Source organism: Schistocerca cancellata, chromosome 9 (assembly GCF_023864275.1).
Source record: "Schistocerca cancellata isolate TAMUIC-IGC-003103 chromosome 9, iqSchCanc2.1, whole genome shotgun sequence".
NCBI lineage: Eukaryota > Metazoa > Arthropoda > Insecta > Orthoptera > Acrididae > Schistocerca > Schistocerca cancellata.
The window spans coordinates 63307872-63325710 of record NC_064634.1 but is presented as its reverse complement, the minus strand read 5'-3'; the positions used below and the strand labels follow the sequence as shown (position 1 = coordinate 63325710).

General features: G+C 37.2%; 1 protein-coding gene across 1 annotated transcript in view; it reads left to right on the top strand.

The window, feature by feature from the left end:
* LOC126101082 (phenoloxidase 2-like) overlaps window positions 1-3347 on the top strand; it is a 99166-nt gene extending 95819 nt beyond the window's left edge. Inside the window, exons 12-13 of the mRNA XM_049911760.1 lie at window positions 1982-2208; window positions 2642-3347. Coding sequence (XP_049767717.1) covers window positions 1982-2208; window positions 2642-2890 — 476 coding nt within the window. The 3' untranslated portion in view covers window positions 2891-3347. The remainder of the gene's footprint in view (window positions 1-1981; window positions 2209-2641) is intronic.
* Window positions 3348-17839: the final 14492 nt, after the last annotated feature.

The following is a 17839-nucleotide window of genomic DNA, read 5'->3' as shown; positions in this document are numbered from 1 at the left end:
TTCTTCTGTACTAGCCAACCAATCATAAATGGTTTTTTCTTTTAGTGCAGGCCCGACATGCCGATCAGGTGTTCTGTTTCCATGTTCTTCTGGGTATGCAGTTACTTTCAGTTTATAGCCCACATTATATGAATATCTATTATTTTCTTCCATTATGAAACTCACTGCTAATAAAACTATGATACTGTTACTGATTATACAAATCACTTTCAATTCAAGTTGACTGGCACTGTCAAGTGCAGTGACACATTATAGGCATGACAGTGTTCTGGGTTTGTGATGGCAGGGCCTGAGAGAGACAGTGTTAGCAAGCTTATGATTCTCCCACAACTAATGTTCATTACATCTGCACTGCTGCTGCCAGTTGAATTCAATGTTGCCAGATAGAAATAGGTTTACTGAAGCATCAAATATGTGGCCATTTTGAAGACTGGCAGGAATTTTAAATCAGACTCTGGAAATTTTCATATTAATTTCGAGCTTAGGGTGCACCTGAATTTTGGAGGCAATTTTTCGAAGAAAAATGTGTGTCTTATAGTCTGTAAGATAAGGTAAACAATACATGTTGACTAAATTTGGCATTTCTTTCAATTGTTGTCTTCAGTTACATTTGAAAGTAACATATGACAGTAAAATAGACAATAGATCATTTTTAGGTGACAAAAATAGAAGAACTGGTACTAAAAATACGGTAATAATAAGAAAAATAGGCTTCAGTTAATTGTTGACCTCTCAGTAAATAATGTATTGCACTGCACTTTGTCTCTATAATTCATAGCTGTGCATATTGAAAGTGCTGAAGGTCAAATTACATTATAAATTACCTTGGAGTGTAAAATGTATTGGCCTAATAAGTCACCCTATCAACTGAGTGTCCAAGGATGCCCCCACCCAACTTAAAGCTTCAATTTTACTGTGAATTGTCCATACTCTTAGACATTTTACATATTCTCCTGCATGCCTAGCTGGAAGAATGGTCCTTGGGAAATGTATTTGACAACAAGCTGCTAAACCAACATTCTGATACACATTTGAAACAGCATATGGAATTGGGGCTATACAGTCTCATCCTAAGGTGTAGGTGAAGATTTCCTACCATTATGTAGCCATTTAACATCCTTTAAGTGGTTCACAAATTTTCTCAATTCGTTTCTGTGTATGAAAGATAGTACAATTTTCTGATGTCACTTTATCTGAAGAACATTTTCACCTCGTAGATGTGTTCCATTAACTATGAATGATTGAGTCACATGGACCCTCTTAGTATGCTGGATCTGACTGCTCAATCAAGCACCCAATCCACTGGGAGTGTTTGTGAAATTTAGTGGGTTTGATTTTGATTCCATAAGACACAAGGGAAATAGTCAATCCAGGCAGAGGCCTACACAGCATACGTGTGGGTTGGGGTGGATAGTGCAAGGATTGCCTGACATCTGTTTTGCCTCAACAGTCATGCACCCCAATGGTCTGCATGTCATCTAGGGGGCTGAACAGTCCTGATTGGTTGCAGGTCCTGCAAATGTGGGATTCCTGAGCTGGGAGCTGGTAACTGCTACCACTTCTCTTATACTGTAAATTCTAAGCCTGCTTCAGTGATTACTACTGGGCATATTATTGGAGTTTTGAGTGTCTTGAAGAGCAATGATCTTGGCTCAGACCAGAGGATGGTATAAACATCCATCTTTTAAAAATGAAAATCATAATGAAAGATACCTCAAACCAAAAAAAAAAAAAAATGCTATCACATACAGATAGATAAAGCATGACACTGGCTGAACAGAAACATGAAAGTGTGTGAACTCAAAAAAGACAGTAGCCATTTTGTGTATGAATTCTTGCAGACTTTCTTGGATCACTGCGCAATTTGCACAGTGGAACTTCCTCTTGTGTGAACTGACAGTGAACAGTTCTGCAAAAATAATATTTCATGGTATGTATTCATGTATGTTTGTCTCCTAGTAGCAGTTTTTTCCTGTTGCAGTGAATAGTGGCCGTAATGTCATACAACGCCGTTCTGATGAGTCATCAGTGACAATACCATTTGAGCGGACATTCCGCAATCTTACTGGAGTAGGATCATCACCAGTAGAGCAGCAATACACCTATTGTGGTTGTGGATGGCCACAACACATGCTGATACCCAAGGGTCAGCCAGAAGGATTCCCTGTTGAGTTCTTTGTTATGGTATCAGATGGCAGTCAGGACAGGGTAAGTCCACTTGAGTTCTTACTCCAGTTTGCAATATATGTGAAAAATTGCTTTAAACTACAAGGCAAACTCCAAATTATACACAATAACTTCTTTGCTTTACATTAGATTACTGGGAATAAATAAGTCATGTTAAAATAAAAACAGTCTTACATCATATAGAAACAGAACAGAAACTAAATGAATAAGAAACAGGAACAGAAATGCAATCAGCACCTGGAAATTATGTTGTTAAACGTAAGATTTAAGTCACAAAATCTGAACATACTATTATTCTATAAAATCTTACTGTTTCGCAGCAGCCAAACAAAAAAATTTCTGTTTGTTTATGGTCCATAATGAGAAAATGAAATTATGTTTGGTAATCATGAGAACATTTTATATCATTACTGAATAATATAATTTAATTTTTGTCTGGAAAATCTGTCAACAGGTGGAGCAGCCTGATCCAGATGTTGGTTGTCGTGCGGCTCATAGTTACTGTGGTCTGCACAATCGTTTGTACCCAGATAGACGTAACATGGGATATCCATTTGACCGGTTGCCACGTGATGGTGTAAACACTCTGCGTGAATTCCTGACACCAAACATGGCCACAATTGACGTGAGGATACGGCACATTGAGACTGTTGTCGCTCCTCAACCTGGAAATCGTCCTGGGATCCCCCCAAATTTTGGATGATGAAAATGAACATTACTCTCATACTACTGTATTAAACTTGCAGAGAGACATGGTGTTTTTGCAGAATTGTACTACAGTTAGTTTTCACAGAAAATTATAATACTCTTAAGACACATATGTCAATGGATCACTATGAGGTAGGCTCAAGGAGAGGGGTGATAACTAGTAAAACTTCCAGAGAAAACCTTTTTGTAATGCTAAAATACCCCCCCCCTCCCCCCCCAAATACATACACACTGACATTACCCCATGACCCATTAGTCTGGATTTGGGAGCAGGAGTTGAATAGGGGTGGATATGGGGCATTGCTTGGTTTGGTCTGACAGAGGAATACCACTTTGGGAATGGTGAGAAGGATAGTGTTGTCAACTACTCTGTGCCTCTTTTACTAGATTCATAGTGATTTATCCTTGGATATATATTATAACTGCATATTTCCATTGTAAGTTATGTGAAACTCAACACAATCATGACATTGCATTTACAGTGTTTCATTACTCATTGTTATGTATGGTTTTGGTGAATTTTGTTTGTTTGACTTCCTTTTGTATCTGTTATGAAAGAAATAATTTATTAAAAATAGATATCAAGAAAACATTATAAAGATATATCTTATATTTTTGGGCTCCTGAAATGAAAGAAAGAACCCACTACATAATTTGTGGGAACCTTTTTTAACCTTCCTACAGATTAGCTTACTATGTTTAAAAAAGAAAAATATGCTGAAGTGATTCTGAGATAAAGTTGGATCTCGTGTTTGCATTAATATAAGTCTAACAAATCAGTTAATATGGTGAAGATTCGTTTTGTGTAACGCAGGGGCGAATAATTCATATCTAAAAGCAATCTAATTAAAACAAACCACAGAAGCTACACTTCTACTGACTATAAGCCCACAAACTGATGCAGCCCTTTGACAGGCATCTTAACTTTTACATTCTTGTACATATATAAAACTATAATAAGCATAACAAAAGATGTTGCAGAGTGGGCTAAAAATGCTAGTTTACACACCGACAACACATGGAGGAAGAACAGCATAAGAAGCATAATCCATCGACTGACTGTTCTTAAAAAATGTCCCCAGTATCCAGGTATCAAATTACTAAGAAGTCTGCATAAAAACTTTGTGACAATGTACATGTCACTAAATTTTCAAAGAACCTCAAAGACTGTCTGGTGAAAAAGGAATTTTACAGTGTTGAAAAGTACTTATCACATTAAATTAGTATATGTTGTTACTTGTAATCAACGATGTTAGAATGTAAGAAAAATGGTTAGGATGTATGTTATAATGAATGTTTTCTATTTTTGACATGTCCTGTACTACATGTACATTCACTGTACACCATGTAATCCTGCAGGATCAAATAAAATTCAGCTCAGTGAAATTGAGCATCATGAGGTAATTTGTTTATGGGAGCAGTGGAAATATTGCAGACGTACCAGACAGCTAAATACATTATCTAGATGGACCACTCTCAGCTGCAACATTTCTCTACTGCTGCTGAAAATTAACTGCCACATGATACTCAATGGGCTGCCACTTTATCAGTGGACGACATGCTGTGGCACTGTGGTGTCCTTCATGAAAGAAAGAGGACACTGTATTACAGAGCCTGTGATGTTTATTATAAATCTCTACTACAGGCATTTTCCAACAAACTTCTAAGCTTTGCCATGATGAAACCCCTGTACAAGATTGTGGCCACAAAAAAATGTCACCAGTTATAGTCCTGGAGCACAGATTGGTGGTTTCTCAGAGAAAATTGAGAAGGCCTTTTGTAATAGCCCACTAAGAGGTTCATAAACAAGAGCTAATTACCACCAAATTATCAGTATAGCTTTATGGAATCCATACATACAACTCTAGTTATCATCCTAAACATTATAGAAGAAAATCAAATAGGGCTTCTAATTTTTTTTTTTTTTTTTTTTTTTTTTTTTTTTTTTTTTTTTTTTTTTTTTTTGAGTTGGCCTACCATGGTATGTTGCCACATAATTATTTAATGAATCACTTATAGAATTTGTCTTGCAAATGAGCAGCAAGGAATTCATTTCTTTATTTTGTTAACTTACTGGTTTTGATCACTACACCCAACATCAGATTGATCTAAAAAAGAAAGGACATGCATATTTATGAGTAACAGCATTATGATAAGTTGCAGCAGTATAAGTACTAGCATTGATTCACATGACCTAAGAAGCATCTGACAAATAATATACTTGTCTCCTAAAGTTTCGTAAAAGTAGCAAATAACAATTTTAGCTGAAAATTTTTAGCCACGATTATGACAGTGTTTTAGTTGCTACAAATTCTGAAACATTGGATTGCTGCAATCTTCAAGGTGATCCTCTCACCCCTCATCAGCAGCAAAGGATTATACTTAAATAAGACAGCCCCTAGAAATATCACATTCATCAGCAAAACTGTATGCCATACAGTATACAATCAGACCATTTTCCAGGTTCAGTGCTTTAAAGAGGAATAGAATATTAGTGTTTAAACACCTTCTCAATAATGAGGTCATTAGAGATGGAGCACAAGCTCGGATTAAAGAAGTTTGGGGAAGGAAATCAGACGTGTCATTTCAAAGGAACCAACCTGATATTTGCCTGGTGAGATTTAGAAAATCACAGGAAACCTAAAACTTTGTGGCCAGATGGGAATTGAACCATCAGCTTCCCGATGCAAATCCAGTGTGCTAACCACTACACTAAATTATTTGATGTGATCTTAATGACAAAATCAGTCAACGTATATTTTTTTTAATGGGCCCAACATCTTGGTTACAGTGTTACACAGAAAAGCTCTTCATTCCCCAGGAGTCCCACTACTGATAGGGCTCACACAGGAACATACACACTGAAAATAATTATAACAATAATGATTCATATATCCCGTCAATTGTGATAAAATTACCAACCATTAAAATTTTGTAAATTTGCCAAGTATATATCTGTAGTGTTATTGCAAACTGAACATGTATATACAAGGGAAATCCAGTATGGAATGTAACAATATTAGAGAAAGAAAGTTTCTACTCACCATATAGCGGAGATGCTGAGTCATGGTAGGCACAACAAAAAGATTCACACAATTATAGCTTTCATCCATTAATGCCTTTGCCAACAACAGACACACACGCACACACACATTCATGCAAATGCGACTCGCACACACGTCTACAGTCTCAGGCAACTGAAAACACACTGTGAACAGCAGCACCAGTTGGAGTGGCAACTGGGTGGGTGTAAGGAGGAGGCTGGGGCAGGGAGGGGGAGGAATAGTATGGTGAGGGTGGTGAACAGTGAAGTGCTGCAGTTTAGACGGAGGGCTGGAGAGAAGTTGGGGTGGGGGTGGGGGGTGGGGTGGGCAGGGGGGCCGGAGGTGGGGGGGCGGGGGGAAGTAACAGAAAGGAGGGAAATAAAAAGAAATTAAAAGACTGGGTGTGGCGGTGAAATGACAGCTGTGTAGTGCTGGAATAGGAACAGGGAGTGGGCTGGATGGGTGAGGACAGTGACTAACGAAGGTTGAGGGCAGGAGAGTTACAGAACGTAGGATGTATTGCAGGGAAAGATCCCACCTGTGCAATTCAGAAAAGCTGGTGTTGGTGGGAAGGATCCTTATGGCACAGGCTGTGAAGCAGTCATTGAAATGAGGGATATCATGTTTGGCAGTGTGTTCAGCCACAGGGTGGTCCACTTGATTCTTGGCCACAGTTTGTCAGTGGCCATTCATGTGGACAGACAGCTTGTCGGTTGTCATGCCCGCAGAGAATGCTGCACAGTGGTTGCAGCTTAGCTTGTAAATCACATGACAGATTTCACCCCCCCCCCCCTCCCCCTCCGTTCCCCACCTTCTGTCCTGCCCTTCATTTAAACTACAGCATTTCACTGTCCAACACCTCCACCATACTATCCTCCCCACTCCAGCCTCCTTCTTACCCTCACCCAGTTGCCACTCCCATCATGCACTGGTGCTGCTGCTCGCAGTGTGGTTTCAGTTGCCTGAGACTTCAGACGTGTGTGCGAGTTGCATTTGTGTGAGAGTGTGTGTGTCTGTGTGTCATTGACAAAGGCCACAATGGCCGAAAGCTGTAATTGTGTGAATCTTTTTTTTGTGCCTATTGCATCTCAGCATCCCCGCTATATGGTGAGTAGCAACTTTCCTTCTCTAATATTGTTACAGGTGTATACAAGTTCTTAAAGGTACTCTGTCAACTGTCTACTAGATGTTATAAGTATTGAACACAAAGTTTAACAGAGAAATAGTACTACAGACATATTGTTCATTATACCAGTCTGCAGTCATATGAAGTACTGCACCAGGTAATCAAACTGTGTACAAAACTGAAAAACAAGCCATCAGAATTATCTGTAACATAAAGAGGCATGATTTGTGTCATCCTTTATTGCCTGTCTTAAAAATACTAAACAGTAGCTTTTGTAAGAAACTGTACTCATCAATAAAATAATCAAAAAATAGACAAATTAGAAAATAAGTACTTTATTAACAACGTTCTAAATGGCACACCAAGAAACTGACTGTTTCTAAGTGCCTATATGATAGTTTTTACAAGTTGATTCTTGCAAAGAAGAAAACAGTAAACTAGTTACTGTTATAGTGCTATTTATTTTCAGAAATAGCAATGTTAATGGTTTTGAACTGGCAAGTTCAGAAGGCAGTTCATGTTTAAATTACATAGTTGCTGACAGTTTTTTCCAGCAACTAATGTAAACAACAACAAATGTAATATAAACATTAACAGCCATCTGAAGATGAACCTTACTCCTTAAATTATTAGGTCTACAGTTTTAATTTTGTAAATGAATTTGTTATTAAAATAAGTGGAAAATCATGATATAAAAATCTTTGTAGAGTGCTTTACATAACAATGGTTAATTTTATGTCCAAATTAAAGTACAGACACTCTAGACAACACATATCTACTATTAATATCTAATTTTACCGTATGAGATGTGACTACACTGGATTTAAAAAAATAAAAAAAATAAAAAAATAAAATAAAATAAAATAAACATGGAATTTGCAATGTTGCTGTTGTTTTAAATTTGGGGTTGTTATTACTTCTGTATAACAGTAATTTGAGCATCTATTTCACCACATTGTCTTCCAGACTTTATCATCACTGCTGTAACAACTACTTTAAATCCAGAAAATGTTGTCTTTTCAACACCACATTTTAGAAATAAATTTTCCACTCCAATTGAAACAGGCAATATATTTTCCTATACTTTAGATATAATGACAGCTCATATTAATCACATATGTTAAATCTTCTCTAAACAAGATCAGTATCAATCTAAAAAGTTCATCCAACTTCCATTTTCACATTTACCTATTGTGAGTATACCAGTTCTTGGGAAGACTGCACATGTGCAGAGCAGGATAGCAATCCACAGAATACTTACTGCCACATCTGAGAAGGTATTTCTTCTTATTAAGTTGCCACGACCACCGTCCCATGCTGCAGATGTGCATCACTCTTATATATGGTTCACCATGTGCACAATAAAAATAAAACCAGTGCACAATATATGCACATTTATGTTAGACATATTATTTTATGGTTTCATTTTCTTAATAAGAGGGTCTTTTCAAAAGTTCTGCATACTGTAAGAAAGAATTGAAGAAAATTATTTGTTTAACAAAATATCTTCATAGACTTTTAAAGTAATCTCTAGTGTTGACCTGTATGATTACTCAGGCCACCTTATGGAAGTTTCATCAGTTGTACCAAAATATTTTCCATGGAATGTAACAATATCATGAAAAGGAAAGTTGCTACTCACTGTGTAGCACAGATGCAGTCACAGGTAGGCACAACAAAAAGTGTGTCAGAAATAAAGCTTTCGGCAAGTATGGCCTTCGCCAAAAATAGACCTGGATTTTCCATTATTTGTTTTCCATGGAGTTGTTTCTTCAATTTGCAAAGCAAATCAAAGTCTGGTGGGCTCATTTTGGGATTGTGTGGTGGGTGGAGAAGTATTTTCTATCTATATTTGTCAAGTGTTTCTCTCACTGATAGGGTAATATGCAGACTTGCATTATCATGCAATACCAGCTGCAAGTTTGTTGGGCCTTCTTTGACAAGTTTTTGGGAACAAAATATCTTCCAGAAGTAGTTTGTCATATGAACTTGTTATATACATCCCCTGGGGCACTCTATTTGTAGTTGTAACTCCATTCATACCTTACACAAAGCTCTTCCTCAGTTTCACCTTCGACTTAATGGCAGAATTTTTTCAGGTGTGGAGGCTCAGAACTTTCCCACTGCAACAAATGAGACTTCAGTTCTGGCTCAAAATCTTGTATCCAGGTTTCAGTCCTTTTCAGAAACTGTTCTTTTTCTGTTCAATAACATTGAAGCAATTCTTCTACAATTCTTTTGTGACCTGCTTTCTGCTCTTTGCTCACATCACTTGGAACCCATCTGGCAGCAACTTTTCTTATCTTTAACTTTTCAGTTACAGTTCTGTAAACTTAAGTGACAGACAATCTCATGTGCAATTTCCTCACATGTTTTCTTTTTCTTTTTTTTTTTTCAATCCTCTCCCCAAATTTCTTTAACAATAACTGGAGAGATTTAGTCTGTTGTAATTAATGGTCTTCCATTTCTTGTGTTGTTCTCAGTGCTTACTGAACCTTCACAGAAATGAGCAGACCACTGTGATACTGTGCTACGATCCACTACACTATTCCCACACACTTCTCTCAAAACATTGTAAATTTCTGTTGGGTTCTTTCCATGTAGGGATTCGATTTCTATGTAGGAACACTGGTCACTGTGTGTAATCTGACCTGACGCACTTACCTGTTTCAGCTTCCATTTTAATACTGAATTACACATGATACAGCCATGTGAACCAGCAAACACATATATGACCTTTGTGCCTGAAGTCTTGCTCACAACTGACATGAATTTCAACTTCATTGTGCCACCATAATGGTCATGTATGCACAGTATGCAGGATTTTGTATTTAAATTACTTTTGTTTTGAGCATCATTCATTGGTAAGAAAATGTAGGGATATGCTTCAGTTCCATGGAATTGTATGTATAACTACAAACTCTACCTCAAGAAAATGGTAATCAAATCCAAATGGACATACAAATCTAAACATAAACAGATCTTCATAAAATTTCAGTCATTGTAAGTGACAAATCACTAAAATCATTCATATAACCCAAAAATCTTGCATGACCATTTGCAGTGATATAGGGTGAGACATGCACTATTAAAGGCAAATGCTTGCTAATACTTGACAGATTCCATTCTGAGAAATGAGTGCTTATAGATGCTGTGAAAAATGATGCTACTTTCAAAAAACCAACACTGTACTTTGCTTTCACATACATTATATGTTCGGATCTAATAGTGACAATCAGAAAATAGTATTTGGTAAAAACATTACACCATCAATAAATGGATTAGAAACTGTCCAGGTCATACTCATATCATGAACATAATAGTGTCTTATAAATTAAAGTGTAGATTTAAGATACACAGTTTAAGATTAAATCTGCGTCGAGTGTCATTAGGCAGTAACCCTTCACAATTGCAAGTCAGTTAACATTACTCTTGTAACAGGATACATTAATTCTGACTGAGGAAATTATTTCCACAAGCAGTATATTAGATCATTTGACATTGGTTCAATAATTGCAAAATAGAGGAGATGATGAGCAGAGGATTCATACAGAAAAGATAAATAGTTGCTTAGCTTTTGACAAAGTCTTCTTTCAGAGTTAAATGAAGCACAAAACTCACATACATACAACCACTTTTGTTTTCTGATGCTGTTGTCTGACTTGGCTGAGCTGTGATCTTGTTTGGATTGGGTGGTGAGGAAATGAAGTTTGGGTTGGGTGGTGAGGAAATGAAAGGACTTTGGAAATTTGTTCCTCACCAAATATGACATGCAGATACAGTAAAGCTACAAGGAAAGCAGAGTAAAACATAAAGATAATTCATGGAACATTAACAAAGCACAATCAGCTGCACAAACTACCTGTGAAACCAGTCATGTGATCTACAAGCTAAGCTGCAACCACTGTGCTGCGTTCTGTGTGTGCATGACAACCAACAAGCTGTCTGTTCACATGAATGGCCACTGACTAACTGGCCAAGAAACAAGTGGACTATCCAGTTGCTGAGCATGCTGCCAACCATGACTTCCCTCAATTCAGTGACTGCTTCATAGGCTGTGCCATATGGATCCTTCTCACCAACACCAGCTTTTTAGAATTGCACTGGTGGGAACTTCCCCTGCAATGCATCCTACGTTCCTATATCCCTCCTGCCCTCAACCTTTTTTACTCGCTCCTCACCCATCCAGCCCCTTCTCTGTTCCCAGTTCAGCACTGCACAGCCTTATTCCACCATGACACCCAGTCTTTTTACTTCTCTCCTTTTCCGTTAACCCCCCCGCCCCCATCCTCCCCACATCTCCCCTGCCCTCCGTTTAACCTGCAGCCCTTCACTGTCCGCCACCCGTACCCTACTATTTCTCCCCCTCCTTGCCCCAGCCTCCTCCTTACCACCACCCACCCACAACTCCCATCATGCAATGGTGCTGCTGCTCACAGTGTGGTTTCAGTTGTTTGAGACTGCAGTCATGTGTGTGAGTTATGCTTGCATGTGTGTGTGTGTGTGTGTGTGTGTGTGTGTGTGTGTGTGTGTGTGTTTTCGATGAGGACCTTACTGGCTGAAAGCTTTATTTGTAACAGTCTTTTTGTTGTGCCTATCTGTGACTCAAGTTCTCCACTATTTGATGAGCAGCAACTTTCCTTTTCATAATACTGTTATGTTATGTTATGTTATGTGGTTTATTCATCTCATTACATACAATTTTCAAATCATTTGATTTGATGTACAGGAGACATGTCAAGGTTTACAAAAGAAACTTTTTTCACTTTTTTAAGAGAAATACAAAAGTTTACATTATATTTTACATTTCTAAGTTTCAGCTACACATGTACATAAAATAATAAATGTATTACAATCCCTGTGTTCAGATTGTGAAGCTGTCCTCAATGAATTCATCGACAGAATAATAACACTTTTCCACCAGTAGAGTAAAGAGCAATCTTTTCAGTGAACCAATCTCCATTTTAAATATATTACTGCCTTTTATTTTATTGAAAATTTTTAACCCCATATACTCTGGTGTTTGGGCATAAAGTTTTAAACGGTGTGTTGGAAGTTTGAAGTTATCTCTGTGGCGAGTGCTGTAGTTGTGGTCAAAACGGAAATTGTCTAGTGTATGTTGATTTCTATATAGGAACACCACCATCTCATATATGTAAAGTGAGGGGATAGATAGTACTTTTAAATTTTTTAACAGTGGTCGACAGGATTCCCGTTTTTTTTGCAACACACATGTTTCTAATTACTTTCTTTTGTAATACTAGGAGCCTAGTGGTGATCTTAATATAGAAATGGTAAACACAAGTAATGAGCCCTCAAGAACTTTTCTTAATTTATTAAGGTCCCTTAATCTGTACTGTACCATCCAGTGTCCAACACGTAAAAATTCATGCATAGACAATATTATTGTGAATTTTCCCCGTGGCAGCTACACTGTTAGCCTTGCAAATGGGTGCTTTGCAGACCACGACCCATTGCTTCTCAATCTCTTTAGTAAGCAACCAAATTCCACTAGTGTGCACAATATAACATGGGTAAGAAAACAAAAAGAAGAACACATTATGTCATTTATTCGTATACTAAAGGATGCAAGTTGGGACTTTGTCTATAAGTGTTCATCTGAGAAGTCTGATGTTGAAACTACCTTTGAAAACTTCCTTAAAAATTATACAGAATTATGGTATTCATGCTCACCACTAATTAAAACCAACTCTTCTGGAACATATAAAAATAAAAAGCTGGAATGGTACACAGACGAACTGGTCCAGATAAGAAAAAACATGCTCGTACTATACACAGCATATAAAAATGCATGTAAACAAAGATCAGAGCAGGAGGGCACCTTTTATGCAGCATACCAAAAATGTAAAAAATTCTACAAACTTAAGCTGATACAGACAAAAAAGGCTGCTTATGAAGGGTACATAGAAGGTGCAACAAACAAGTGCAAGGCAGCATGGCAGATTGTAGCACAAGAAAATCCCACACGTCACACACATGAAACTCAGCTCACTCCAAGGGAACTAAATGACTACTTCATTAGCTCAATTAAAGAAATTGAAAGTAAGATAGAAAAAACAGATACATCTGCAAGCGATTTACTTAATGCCCTTCCACCAGTAGATCATGTCTTTAACTGGTATAGTATCACACCTGCTCAGATTAAAAGAACAGTCACAAAATTTTCAAATTCTAAAAGTATGGACTGCTACTGGCTCTCCAATTACATAGTAAAAAAAACTGTAGACTCGATCGCTAAACCATTGGCATTCATATTTAATAAATGTTTACAGTCAGGAGTGTTTCCCGACTCCCTCAAAATTTCCAAAGTTATTCCAGTGTTTAAAAAGGGTGACAAACATCTTCCTAAAAGTTATCGCCCAATCTCAATTGTGCCAATATTTTCTAAAGTATTTGAGTCACTTATGTACACTCAATTAAGTAGCTATTTTGAGACACACAACCTTTTGAGCAATAGTCAGTTCGGATTCCGACAGGGCAGAAATACCACTGCGGCCATCCTGGAAATTGTTGACCAGACATTAACAGCCTTTGAAGACCGGAATATGGTGTCACTTGTCTTGTGTGATCTGAGCAAAGCTTTTGACTGCATTCCCTTTGGCACCCTGGTTGCAAAACTAGAATTTTATGGTGTATGTAACCCAGCATTAGCAGTAATAGAGTCATATCTTCATAATAGAAGACAGTTTGTCTCAGTTAAAAATAATTACTCCCCTGTAGCAGCAGTTAGTACTGGTGTACCACAGGGCTCGGTTCTGGGACCCTTCTTCTTCATCATAGCCATCAATGACCTACCTCATCACATAAATAGTACTACCATATGCTATGCAGATGACACAACCCTCCTCACCTCACATCAGAACATCTCAGCTTTGGACAATAACACACAGGAATCACTCAAATCAGCCATCCACTGGTTCACATCCAATAAATTACTGTGTAACTCAGAGAAAACACAACAGCTTCTCTTAGGGTTACCCAAAACCATAGAAAACAAAACTGTAAAACTATTAGGAATGCATATTGATTCCAAACTTAACTGGGAAGAACACGTAAATCAGGTTTGCAAAAAGCTTTCAAGAGTCTCCTATCTCCTTTGGAAACTTAGGGACATGATTAGCATGAACTTTCTGAGAACAATGTACTGTGGACTCTTCCAGTCACATATTACATATGGCCTTCTCATATGGGGGCACAGCTCTCACAGTAACAAAATTTTGTTGATGCAGAAAAGAATGCTGCGCATAATGTGTAAAGTCGGTCCCACGGAGCACTGTCGTCCTCTCTTTATAAGGCTAAGACTGTTGACCATTGTAAACTTGTATATTTATATCTGTGTGTTACACATTAAAAACAATGGTATGGAAGGTGTTGTCAGGGAAGAAATTCATAACTACAACACTAGAAGGAAGGCAGATTATGATATACCAAGACACAGACTAACAAAAAGTAGTAACTCACACAAAGTGAATACCTTAAAAATATTCAACAAACTACCGCAATCTGCTCGGGACATGCCCACAAAAATTCTTAAACAAAATTTGTACAATTGGTTATCTGACAATCCATTTTATTCTATGCAAGAATATTATGATCTGAGTAGCACAGAGATAAACCTGTAATTGCATAATTAACTTAATTAACTACTATATATACTGTTACAAAATATTTCATATTTAATACCTTTGTATTTCAACTGTGTTAGGTAACTACTTTATTTGCCAGTGTTATGATGTGTTACGTAACTACTGTGTTTGCTACTACAATGTAACTCATTTTTGGTACCTTTGTATGTATCTGAAACAAGAATATGTATTAAGCATTGTAGTCACCTGCTTAAGGTTTATGTTATTTGTAAGTTACTCATATGCTAATTATATCTATGCCTTATATATAGTGTCTGGAATATTAATATTATTTTATGTACTGACGAAGCCTATTTCATCTTGCATGATCAATGGCTAATAAAGAATCTTGAATCTTGAATCTTGATATACCAAGACACAGACTAACAAAAAGTAGTAACTCACACAAAGTGAATACCTTAAAAATATTCAACAAACTACCGCAATCTGCTCGGGACATGCCCACAAAAATTCTTAAACAAAATTTGTACAATTGGTTATCTGACAATCCATTTTATTCTATGCAAGAATATTATGATCTGAGTAGCACAGAGATAACCCTGTAATTGCATAATTAACTTAATTAACTACTATATATACTGTTACAAAATATTTCATATTTAATACCTTTGTATTTCAACTGTGTTAGGTAACTACTTTATTTGCCAGTGTTATGATGTGTTACGTAACTACTGTGTTTGCTACTACAATGTAACTCATTTTTGGTACCTTTGTATGTATCTGAAACAAGAATATGTATTAAGCATTGTAGTCACCTGCTTAAGGTTTATGTTATTTGTAAGTTACTCATATGCTAATTATATAGTGTCTGGAATATTAATATTATTTTATGTACTGACGAAGCCTATTTCATCTTGCATGATCAATGGCTAATAAAGAATCTTGAATCTTGAATCTAGTGACATTTGCTGAATTTCCCCAGAAGATTATGCCATAACGAATAACTGACTCAAAGTAGCAGTGATAAACTATCTTTCTGGTATCCATGTTTGTGGCACCTGACAAAATACACATTGCAAATGCTAAGTTGTTCAGTTTATTTGCTAAGTAATCTATGTGTACCTTCCAATTTAAATTTTTGTCAAGATTTAGGCCTAAGAACTTCACGTGGTTTGCTTCTGTTATATCCTGATCATTGCAAGTTATCTTTATTTCACTCCTTTCTACTGATTTAGCTTCAAATTGCATCATTTTGGTTTTAGTTACATTTAGTTTTAGTCCATTTTGACAGAACCAAGATTCAAGTTTTTCTAAAGTATTTTTGGCTTTTTCTGGAATATTTTCAGATGCCTCATTTTCAATTAGAACTGATGTATCATCAGCAAATAAGACTGAATGAACATCAATAGCAAGTGGTAGGTCATTTACGTAAAAAAGAAACAAATAGGGACCCAATATCGAACCTTGTGGGACTCCTTGAGGAACTGTTTTCCAGTCTGATGAATAATTGGTTCCATTTGAAGTTAAAATTAATTTAATACAGGAATTGAAGAACAATGCATTACACAAATAACTGGACTCCCATGAGTAACATGAGCATATCTAAGCTAACAAAAATGAACAAGGCAAAAATATACACAATTTGTGAATTGTATATATTTGTGAATTGAGAATGTAGTGAATCAGAAAGGCCACAGTGAGATGGTGCTGAATCATTAATGCCTCAAAATATCATGTCAGTCCTATAACTATGAGAGTTATCCAGAAACTAAAGTTAAAAGGCATGTTGCTTTAGCATAGAATGTCCATGGGGGAAGTTGGTATAACTGTCATGTGGTAGGAAGCCAGTGGAAGCAACGAGCATTCCCAACAATCAGTAGCTCATTGATTAGTGTTATGGTGACTGTTAGAAATGATGATTCTCATTCCGGCTCCCGCCAAATGCAAAGTGTGCACTGTAGTTCACTACCTTAATGCTGCTGTGATTCAGCTCAAAATTGTTTCAGTTTACGGAGAGGACTTAATTTCAGGGCAGCATGTGATGAAATGACTACAGAATTTCAATTTTGGAAGGACAGAAAGTCACGATGAACGTTGAAGTGGAAGACCATCTGTTGTGACTTATGATGTGGTGCAGAAAATTGAAGAAAATCTTTTCTCCGATCAATTGACAACTTGCATGCAGTTTGTCCAAACATTTCACAAACTGTTGTTCATGAAATCATAACTGATCAATTAAATGTGTTCAAATGTGTGTGAATTCCTAAGGGACCAAACTGCTGAGATCTTTGGTCCCTAGACTTACACACTACTTAAACTAACTTATACTATGAACAACACACACACCCATGCCCGAGGCAGGACTCGAACCTCCAGCGGGAGGGGCCGCGAAATCCGTGACATGGCACCTCAAACCGCACAGCCACTCCTGATCAACTAAATTATCGCAATTTGTGTGTGCAGTGGGTGCCCAAGATGCTTACCGAAGTACACAAAATAAACAGAGTCAGTGCCGCTCATGAATTTCTTGATTGTTTTGAGACTGAAGGCGAGGCTTTTCTGACTCTGTAGAGACAGGAGATGAAACTTGGGCCTATCACCATCCTCTAGTGGGCAAACAACGTTCAATGCAATGGCACCATATTCATTCTCCTTCAGCCAAAAAATGCTAAACTCAGCAGATGGTGAGCAAAATCATGGTGTCAGTGTTTTGGGTCAGAAAAGGGGTTTTGCTCATTAATTTTTTGGAAAGAGGAGAAACAATAAATGCTGCAAGATATTGTGAGACCATGAACAAACTTTGCAGACCCGTACGAAACAAACGTTGCAAAATGCTGACAGTGGGAGTCTGCCTCCTTCATGACAACATCATTTGCACACCGCTCATGCAATACAAGAGTTGTTGACTTTGTTTGGTTGGGATATTTTAAGCCACCACTCTGATAGCCCCGACCTCACACCTAGTGACTATCATCTGTTCACTAAATTGAAAGAACACCTTCATGGAAAACACTTTTTCAATGACAAAGAGGTGAAAATCGAAGTGAAGAACTGGCTCAAAAAGGCAGCAGGAGACATCTATAACACATTAATCAAAAAACTCATCCCACAGATGACAAAATGTGTTGAGGTAAATGGTGATTATATGGAAAAATAATGCAATACCT